Below are 10,843 nucleotides of genomic sequence, written 5' to 3' on the forward strand. Positions count from 1 at the left end.
TTGTACAATGTAATAACCCAATCCACTAAACTATAATGGTAACAATTTCTTTTATAAAGTGAGAATGCTAAAAGTTCATGATTTCTTCCCCCGTAATACTGATAAATAGTGGTGCCAGTAACATGAAGATTCTGTTGGGTAGGATTACCTCTCATTAGGCACCTTTCTGAGTCTAGTTACTATATTATAATCTTTTAATTCTCCAGACAGTGAAGCATATTTACTTACAGGTTTATAAACGTTTGATTCTGGGGATTTTGGCACGTTGCCATTAATTACATGAGTTCATTTTAGAATGCACTTCATCTAGTGCCTCTGAAGTGATATCAAGATTATTAAATGCTTTCAGATGAAGTACTTTTCACTGTTCACCAATCACAATTTTTCATTTGTTCCCTGCTTATTTCAAGTTTTACAGTGGCATGATAGTGTTGTGGACTGAACAGGGAGGGCAGATGATTTGTCCAGGTTGGGGAGATGCACAAGTTTTATTTTGCATACAACAGAATTGTGGAAGGACCAGAACAAGGTACTTCTGGTCCTTTTTTTGCTGAGCATCACTGTTACTTCCAAAGCTGATTCTGGCTAGTGTGAGGCAGGGCAAAGTTGTTTCAATCCTTTCTGTTCCTGACTCCTGCCAGTACCCTGCGCAGTGGGTGCTGGGGTTTGTTTGGCCCTTCAGTGCTGCTGTTGTCTTTTCTCTAAACCAACTGGAAAATAAGTGACCAAGTTTATGGCAACTCTCCATATTCATCCATATTAGGTGGACCTATACTCTGAGGTTCCCAGTCAGGTACAGGTATACCTGCTTGACCCTGCCCAGCCAAGTCAGTCTTGCTTGATGGCAAGAGTGGGTGGACACCATTGGGTTTTCAGGGAGTGCCACAACATGGCAACAGATCGGTATCCAAGAACATAAAATCTGCTTGAAGGTGGTGAGTGATGATTCTTGGAAGTTCTGGACGTTCTCCCACCAAATTCCTGAATTAATATTATTGCGGAATCCAGCTTTAAAAACTCATTGTTCTAGATCTTGTATGTTAGGGGAATGTGTATAAATTAGACAGAGAATGTTTTACAAATATTTAAGGGAGGAAATCATGTCCCATTGAATTCCTTTCCCCATTTTGAAATGCTCAGGCAGCATGAAACTCAGCCTCTCAAAATGGTAGAAGCATATGGTAAAGCATGAGTGAACAGGTTCTGTGTGTATGTATAGTAACCATTTTAAAATAATATGTATTTTTTACTGTGGATTCAATATTATAGACTCATAATATGCAAACGCAGTCTGCTTTTAATACACATTCATGGCATACATGTTAATAGCTCCAAAGGAGCTGTTACAAGATATGCTCTGAATATGTATTAGGAACAGTACACAATATGTAACTAAGACCATTCTATATTATATTATGAATCTAGAATGCAGAATGCATAGCACACTGTTACACCTCAAAAGGAACTATTATGATTGATGCTATGAATGCATATTAAGAATAATATTGACTAAATGTTTATGGCTCCCTTTAGCTGTTGTCCAGGGTAATATACTACATAGTATTCCTTTTTAGTATATTATTCACTATTTGCATAACATTTTTTTAAAAAGATATATTTACTGTTTTAGGAAAGGTTAGAAAGGTATTCTTTTGTTTAGAAATTATTGTTGTGCTTTGACTCTGGCACTTTTATTACTCTTAACACCACTGAGTAAATTCAATGCAATTTTATGGGTGCTTGCAACTCTCTACAAATGCATGTAAAATAGAGATTTCAACCGACACTGGGCTGAAACACCTCTTGCTTACCAAAATGAAAGAAATACCATAATCTCGAAAATCTCATTTTTCCTCCCAGTTGTATTTTACCTATTATGTGTACAAATAACATCTAAAATTACTGTAATTGAAATACACTAGTGTGATAAAATTGTTTCCATTTATTCAGTTTGTTTACTCTGTGCATCTGATAGCATTTTTTGTACTGCTGATATTACTGTTTGCTGATGGTGATTGGTACTTTCCTCATATGCTTCCTCCTCCACTAGCAATTTCATGCTGTTGCTATTCAATCTACTTTGCTGGAAATCTACTTATAAACAACGGTTATTCAGAAATTCTTTGAACATGTTTCTAAAGAGCTTTCTTAAAAAAATAAAAAATAGTATGTAATCTGTGATGGTGCTGTTTAGATAGCTAAGCATTATTCATACTTGGAATTCTCCCTCGGATTTAGGCCATGCCTTCTGAAGTTTGTTTCTGGAAAGATATTACGGTGTCAATATTCTAATTGCCACAAGGTAATTTCTTTAATGGGATGCGGGTGGCGCTGTGGTCTAAACCACTAAGCCTAGGGCTTGCCGATCAGAAGGTCAGCGGTTCAAATTTTCAAATATGTTTGTTTAGAGTACAGTGGTACCTCAGGTTGCAGACGCTTCAGGTTACAGATGCTTCAGGTTACAGACTCCGCTAACCAAGAAACAGTACCTAGGGTTAAGAACTTTGCTTCAGGATGAGAACAGAAATTGAACGGCGGCGGCCAAAGACCCCATTAGCTAAAGTGGTACCTCAGGTTAAGAACAGTTTCAGATTAAGAACGGATCTCCAGAATGAATTAAGTTCTTAACCTGAGGTACCACTGTACTAGCTGATTTTTGTTGTGTCAGTTTGTCTGCTTTTTACTGTGATCGCTTCCCTTTCTATACAGGATACAGATGTGTGTGAATTCAATAGGATTTACTTCCTATTATTCGCTGCCTTGAGGGGCATCTTCAAGAGAGGAAAAGGCTAAGGAGTAAACCCTATAAAAATCCAGTGGGGAGTCCCTAAAACAGTTGGATGATGTCTTGTACACCTCATTCCAGCAACTCCTACAGCCCAGCTGCTGCCAAATGTATTGCTCTGCTTTCCTTTGGACAACACCAGCAAGGCCAAGAGGTGGGGTCTTGTTGCCTGGGCAGCCCGGGACCTCCATAAACAGTGCCCAGATGTGTGCCCTGGAAAGATCACTTCAGTGCTGCTAATGCAGCAAAACAATGCAAGAGGCAGCAGTTATGAGTTGTTGTTGTTGTTGTTGTTTGTATAACGCCCTATGCCCGCAGCTGTCAGGACAGTTTCTGCAGCCACAGCAGGCAATGTGATTGTCCCGTGGTTTGACTTCACACCACCACAGTCACACTCCATTGCCTCTCAAAACAGATGCCAACAACAGCAACTTTTTGTTAAAAATTTTTAGGATTGTGGGCATAATTCCAGTCACCAGTGCTATTATACTAATGGGACTAAATCTGAATTTTTAATTTTAACTGAGTTGTGGCCAGTTAAAAAGCTACGTTAAGTTCTTCTCCACTGCCCATATCCATAATATATTGTAAGGTAAAGGTAAAGGGACCCCTGACCATTAGGTCCAGTCATGACCGACTCTGGGGTTGCGGCGCTCATCTCGCTTTATTGGCCGAGGAAGCCGGCGTACAGCTTCCGGGTCATGTGGCCAGCATGACTAAGCCGCTTCTGGCGAACCAGAGCAGCGAATGGAAAAGCCATTTACCTTCCCGCCGGAGCGGTACCTATTTATCTACTTGCACTTTGGCGTGCTTTTGAACTGCTAGCTTGGCAGGAATAATATATTGTACTAGAGCTGAATAATAGCAATGGACTCAGCGGTCTATTTTAACAGAGCAAAATTAGGAAAATGAAACTTGTTACCTATTTTAGCCAGGGGTCTCATTACCCCAGTGAAAAACCATTTGTAGACAATATTCAAAATGTTAGCAGGACCAATAATACACCCCTTCTATCACACACACTTTAGCACAGAGACACAATGCAATTGCCTCTTCTCCCTTTTGCTAAGCCTGCTCTCCTCAGCTGGGCCATGCATATCAGCAGAGACAAGTTATTTTCAACACTATCACCACACACTTGGTGGGGTTTAAAGCACCATGAGATGCGGATTAAAATCAGACCTTTCTTACTTCCTCATGCGCATCAACTGAGGAGTGAGAAGGGCACAGTGTGCATCCTCACTATGGTGTGGAAAGGTTTAAATCTCCATATGCCACAGTAGGGAAGACTGCTCCCCCCCCCCCCGCTCCAGTTTATCAGAGCAAATGAACTGACAGGGAGATTAGTTTCATCTACAGTGTGCCATGAAGGGAACGAAAAAAGGCCCTGCCTATTCCTCAGCTAAAGGGGGATATTTAAACCTCTTCCTCACACAGTGTACCACAATGGAAGAGAGAAGAAGAACCCATACTGGTTTGGAGGGGTCCCCAATGAACCAGTGTGTTTGCTGGTGGGCACCAGTGCTGGGTAAGGTAGGAAACAGGATGCGAGAAAATGCCAGGGGTTAGATGCAGAGTTTCCTGGTCTCTTTTTTCCTTTATCTAATTTAATCAGGTAGTGTTTAAACTAAAGCGAGCAACTTCTCAAGTAACTCAAGACTCTTCTTCTGTCTGTATAAATCATGGAAATACAGATGGTGCAATAAATTACAACATTTATTTAGAAATGCCAGGTTGGTCTTTATCCAGCCATGTATTCAGATTTTTTCATACCATGATGGAGGAATGAGTTCAAATAGGCACTTAATTAAGTTACAAACCTAATTTGCTTTCAAGGTTTCAAGTTACAGACAAGGCAGGGACAAGGCAGTAAATGAGAAATACATGCTCCCTTAGGAATTAAAAAACCAAAATGGAATACATGTCTGAATCTCTAGCTCAATTTAGACCTCACAGAGCTCTTGAAAGACAGACAACAGAGAAAGTAAGGCCTTGTGATCAGTACATTAGCAAAGCTGGAGATTAGTTTTGAGAGCACAATAGTACAGTCAGTTGAAACCAAATCTGATTGTGTGTTGATGAGAAACCAGGAGGCATTGCTAGGTACTTAAAGGATTCGGGGCATGGGCCCATGACACAAATTTGCATGTGCTAATTTATATGTATAGACGCCTCTGGGCAGATTAAGATGGCAGATGGCTGGGGTGGTCTCACCAGTACTGCACTTTGCAGTGGACTCAAATGCATAGTAAGCAAAGTATAGGAACATCCCTGATTATAATGTTAGAGATTTATTTTTGTTTTAAGTGATTATATAAATGATTATGTAGCCCTTCCTTCAATTATAGATTATTTTTTTTAAAAAAACCACACACACTTAAGACAAGGTTTTTCTCAATTTTCTCATAATTTGTCAAATTTATGGGGAAATTATGGAGCAGGCCATGATCTGAAGGCACATGAGGCTTCCACTCTGCCGCTACTACTAATCAAGTCTGGATCTGGTTAATGCCTGGTTGGGAGATCACTTCAGAAACACATGTATGCCTGCCTTACCTTCCACCAGGGGCCAAAAGTGGAGATATAAATGTAAGGAAAATAAATAAATATATGCAAATTATGCCTTGCCATACCACTTCCCCCCTCACATTTGAAAATACAGTTGCATGAAATAAGAAAAACAGAACAAGTTGTATTTGGGACATATTGTGAGAAACCTTACCACAAAATCATTTTCTGGTGATTTCTTAAGATAGGGTTCACCTCTAGTCACAGTTATAAGTGTCTAAATCTCACGCAGGTCATGACAGATACTTGTGTTTTGAGGAGTCTGGCTTAATTATCTTCCTGTTATAGCTTCACACATGCTGCAGCCACAAGGTTTAAATCAGCCCTGTGAGGCTCAGGACCAGTTTACTGCAGCAGAGACTGTCTTACATCCCCAGTAGGTCATTGCATTCTGTAGGAGGGTGTCTCCTTGAAGTCCCTAAGATAGCAGAAGCCCACTCCACAGCAATTTGGAGCAGGGCTTCCAGCATGCATCCCTACTGAGATATGAAATGTGCCCACTATATTTTACTTTGCAGAAACAAGTAAATGCATTTTTGTTTTGTTTTGACTTTTAATATATATCCTTGGGTGTTTTATTTGTATTGATTTAAAACCTTTTAGTTGTTTCTATTGCCTTTATTTCTAATTTTAGCTTGCTATTATGGTCAATTGTAAACCGCCTTGAAACGTAAGTGAAAGGTGATTCATAAATTCATTAAAAAACTAATCAAATATAATAATTCTCCCCTGCTTCGCTGCAGAAAAAGTAGGGTATCTGAACTAAACTGCCTGAACTGAAATAGTTTGCCAGGACTAGATAGGCATTTAGCCTGATCCAACCAAGCTGCTCTTACCATCCTGAGGGAGTTGATCACAGTGTCACTAAGTACGCTGAGTATGTTTTTAGTAGATAAGACATGAAAAAACTGAGCTTCTGTATATCCTGTATTAACATAGGCTTTTAAAAAAGATATCCAAGATTAACCCATAGGAGAGAACCTAGTGAGTCATGTGACATTGGGCAGTCAGGACTAGCTGTCATAGTCCTGCTCCTAGCTCAGGTGTTGATTTCCGACCCCCAAATAATGGGTGGAGAGGTAGCTGAGGTCTGGAGGTCATACCTTTGCAATTTTACAACCACCTTACAGGTACCTTACTTGGTGGTCTGACTACTGAGTCATTCCACCAAATCTTAGGATTTTTTAAAAAGTGTGCTGCTATGAATTGCCTTTGCTTTTCTGTGATTCCCCATCTGGTACTGTAGTCTTTTTAGTTTCATTGTTTACAGCATTTGCTATCTTTTTGTGAACCATTTCAGAAACTGTTGTATTAAGCGGTATACTGTATATAAACATATGAAATAAATAATAAAATAGCCTTGCTCTATGAGGTATTTAATCATATTGCAGTATATCAATAGCATACTCAGGTGCTGAGTTGTGATGGTTGGCAACCCCTGGCTTAACCCATAGGGTAAGAGACTGTTGGTGCATTTGCTGTTAATCCTTTTGTGCACGTCCGTCCCCCCCACAGTCTGGGAGGGGGAACAAAATAGGACCCAAAGCAATACAGTCGTAACTTGGATCCTGAACACCTTGGTACTCAGATGTTTTGCTTCTGAATGCTGCAAACCCGGAAGTGAGTGTTCCGGTTTGCGAACGTTCTTTGGAACCCAAATATCCGACGAGGCTTCCGCAGCTTCATTTGATTTTACTGCTGAGGTTCAACTCTGGAGGCCTACAGGTTGGTAGCAATAATAATGAATAAAATACATTTCCCTCACCTTTGAATTTGTGTGATGTATTCTAGGCTTCTAGGAAAGACAGAGGATACTGTTGGGGTACTTTGCATGTGAAGTCTGTTACTACAAGTACAGGCGTCTCCCCAGTTACGCAGGGGTTATGTTGCCAGGTACCACGTGTATACGTGAAATGAACTACAGTGGGGAACACCATCTAAAAAGCCTGTAAACACCCAGTAAACCTCTGGGAACTCTTAAAAAAAACCAGCAGCACTTACCAGACTGGAATGAATGGTGGCACTGGTGGCTCTTAGTCTTCCTCATCACTGGATGATGTGGAAATGACAAGGGGGTGGGTAGACCGGTACCCCAAAGTCCTTGGCCATGGCTCAGATTCACTTGCTGCTGATGGTACTGCTACAGGTGTTCTGCAGAGAAACAGGGTAATGGGCAGCTGACGCTGTTGTCTTTTCAGACAACACTTGCTGCTTCTTGGGTTTCTCGGCACCTGAGGAAGATGACAATGCCTTGTGTTTAGGTGCCATCTCCGAAAACTCATCTGAAAACTCTGCCAAAAATTCACCAAATTCAACTACAATTGCTCCCTCCAAACCTCCTTTCAGATGCATGGGATCAAAGTTTCAAAGGCTGCTGGGATTGCTAGCCCCTTTCCTGCTCTTTTTGTACCATTCCATTTTTGCAGTTTTCCTGCTCTTTTTTTGGGCCGTTTTTGCCCCTTTGGGGCCATTTTTTGCAATTTAAATCAAATTATTTGTTTCCCTGTACTACACATATACATGGTTGTGTGCAAGTAGAATGTCCCACGTTGGGTAAATGATCCTTGCATCACAGGGTGTTGGACTAGATGACCCTTGTGACCCCTTCCAACTCTACACTTCTATGATTCTATGGGGGGGGTAAGGGGTGCCAACTTGAATAAAAAATTGGGTGGGGGGTGCAGGTAAGCCTCACCTTGCCTAATTGATCACATGACATGGTGCACACACATAATTTGAATGGCAATGCCCATCAACTTTTTGGGGGTGGCCCCCTTCAGATATTTTATTGGGGGAGAGGCAATGACCCCTCTGCCCCTAGGAGTTCATTCCTATGGGGGGCACACACCTGTACTCCTAAAGTGTAGTCCAGAAAAACATCAAATCCGATGGCATTTAGTGTAGTTAGGACTGGAGCCAGTGCCAGATTTACATCTAAGCTAAACAAGCTATAGCTTGGGGGCCCCAAATATACTTCTTCTTAATTGTACAGTGGTACCTTGGGTTAAGTACTTAATTCGTTCTGGAGGTCCGTTCTTAACCTGAAACTGTTCTTAACCTGAAGCACCACTTTAGCTAATGGGGCCTCCCACTGCCGCCGCTGCACGATTTCTGTTCTCATCTTGAAGCAAAGTTCCTAACCCAAGGTACTATTTCTGGGTTAGCGGAGTTTGTAACCTCAAGCATATGTAACCCGAGATACCACTGTATTTCACTATTAATATACTTCTTAATTGTATATAAGTTCAACAATTACTTTGATAAAATACATATTTTGTTATGCGCAAATGGCTTTAGATACCTACATATTAGGTCCATAAATTACCATATAGCATATATTCAACACAAAAAACAGCGACAATTTGTTGCTGACAAAGGACAGCTGGACATATAAAGGGCCCCATTACCTTCAGTAGCTGAGGGCCTCATCAAACCTAAATCTGGCCCTGGCTGGAGCCTTATGACACCATATAAACTTCCCTGGGCCTAGAGGAGTCGTGTTGAAGCAGAGCATTTGTAGAGTATACAGAAGGACTTTTGTTTTGCCCTGAAGAGGACCTTTCTCACGTCTGGGCCATATAGGTGTTCTGATATATATCAGAGGCCCAAAGGCCATCAGGTGCAACAGGTCCCGCCAGAGTGCATTCCTCTTGTAAAAAATGTTCACGCCATTCAGGGACAACAACAACAACTATATTCAGGCTGGTTGTTCTTTGGGACCAGGCTAGGCTCGGGGTTTTTTTTTATAATGTCTTTTTAAGTAAGTACCGCGCTGCCAGTCTGAAAAGAAGAGCCAGGCGGTTTTCGTGAGGAAACGATGACGGCGGGTGGGGAGGGCGAAAGAGAAAGAGAGCGCGAGAGCCCCAGTTTTGGCGGGAGGGGCGCGAGCCGCGCTCGGGCCGAAGCTGACGCCAGTTTCCGCGCTGGGAGGCTCCGTCTGAGGCCAAGCTAAGCCTCTGCCCCGGTGGGTGGGTGGGGGCGGGCGGGGTGCTAAACAGCCGGAGGAAAGGAAAGGAAAGGGGGGCGGCGGAAGAAAGAGGCGGGAACGGGAGGGGAGATGTTAGGGAAGCGGCTGGCCTGGGAGAAGAGCTCCTGCTAAAGTTATTTCTCTCTCCCCCCCCTCCTCTATTTCCTTCCTTCCTTCTTTCCCTCCCAACCCCGGGAAGGAAGAGAGCAGGACTTCTTGAGAGGAAATGCCAAGGTAAAGGCGCTGAAGGAGGTTGCTTTTGTTTTGTTTCGGCCCGAAGCTTTGGGCTGGCTCCTCTTCTTCGCGCGCGGTGTTTTGGCTTAAAAAATAAACAACAGAGTGAGAGAGTGTGTATATGTGTTTGTGCGCATGTTACATTTTAGCAGAAACCGGCGCACCCGGTTGCTTTGCAAAAAAAAGAGAGAAAAGTTCGGGCTTCTCTTTGGCGGCGGCGCATCTCCCGTCCTTTGCCTGCAAGCGAGTCAGATAATACGTATATATATGTGTGTGAGAGAATGCGCGCCTCGAAGCCCATCTGAAAGACTTCTTCATTTGTTTCTTCCTTCAGGGTCTTGCATTAGCCTTGTCGGGAGGAGGAGGAGGAGGAGAGGGGCGTTTAAGCTCTTTATTACTCGGAGGAAGAGAGCTTGGCAGATGTCCCAAGCGAGAGAACCTCTTCCTTCAGGGCCTGAAGGGCCAGAGCGCGCAGCTCCGGCTGAAAACAGCTTTTTGATCTCGCTCCCTCGAGGTAAGTTGCTCGAAAGTTTTTCTTCTGGGGGGGGGGGGGGAAGAGCCGCGACGGCTGAACAGCTGAAATGATGCAGCTGAGATTAGGCTGTGTTCATTGGGAAGGGGAGGGGTGGGTGTGTTGCCTTTTCCAGGCCGCTTACAGCTTGCTTACCTTCCCTACATCCTGTTAGGAAAGTGTGTGGCGGGGGTGTGTGGAATTATTCTGCAATACAGGCACAAAATGAGGGGTTTTGTGTCCCTGTGTCACTACCTTCTCCAGAGCTTTCCTCTAGATGCATTGGCTGTTCTTCACTCCTGGCATTTTTTTTGTTTGTTGCCATTTTTGCCACACCTCCCAAATTCCGAAGCAGGCCGAGGAATGCCGGACTAAATATGTACAAAACCCTTATTTCTCGCCTTGTAGAGTAGTAGTTTTGAAACTGGAGGGGAGGGGGGCAGGTGCTCTCAGGCTAGGCCTTTATCTTCTCCCTACCAAGCTGCCTGAAAGTGTGCTCTTGAGCAGCTGCTCCAGAGTAGATAGGCTTTAAAATGCTTATATATGCAACAAAATGTTTGTAGCTCAATGACTGTAGCTCAATGGTAGAACATCTGCTTTGCATGTAGAAGGTCCCAGCATCTCCAGGTAGGACAGGGAGGGACCACTATCTGAAACCCAGGAGAGCGGTTGCCATTCCGTGTAGGCAATACTTGAGCTTGATGGACTACTGGTTGGTCAGTGTAAGGCAGCCTCCTATGTGTAGCTGGCTGTTTACTTTCAATTTTGTTTTAAAATT

General features: G+C 42.8%; 1 protein-coding gene and 1 long non-coding RNA gene across 5 annotated transcripts in view; one reads left to right on the forward strand and one right to left on the reverse strand.

Annotated features, from left to right (window-relative positions):
• The window catches only part of LOC310687978, a 118,282-nt gene extending 110,737 nt beyond the window's left edge, over positions 1 to 7,545 (reverse strand). Inside the window, exon 1 of the long non-coding RNA XR_014516704.1 lies at positions 7,355 to 7,545. This is a non-coding gene — a long non-coding RNA (uncharacterized lncRNA). The remainder of the gene's footprint in view (positions 1 to 7,354) is intronic.
• A 1,658-nt stretch (positions 7,546 to 9,203) lies between these two features.
• Positions 9,204 to 10,843, forward strand: part of MDFIC (MyoD family inhibitor domain containing) — a 42,201-nt gene continuing 40,561 nt past the window's right edge. The window contains exons 1-2 of one of the 4 annotated variants that reach the window (XM_083463750.1): positions 9,204 to 9,554; positions 9,889 to 10,068. In XM_083463750.1, the coding sequence (XP_083319876.1) occupies positions 9,975 to 10,068 (94 nt within the window). In that variant the 5' untranslated portion in view covers positions 9,204 to 9,554; positions 9,889 to 9,974. Of the gene's footprint in view, positions 9,555 to 9,741; positions 10,069 to 10,843 lie in introns of those variants that run through there. The other 3 variants (XM_083463751.1, XM_083463749.1, XM_083463748.1) reach the window with 3 other exon arrangements.

The sequence above is a fragment of the Podarcis liolepis genome (genome assembly GCF_965112155.1).
Source record: "Podarcis liolepis genome assembly, chromosome: 10".
In the NCBI taxonomy this organism is placed as follows: Eukaryota; Metazoa; Chordata; class Lepidosauria; order Squamata; family Lacertidae; genus Podarcis; species Podarcis liolepis.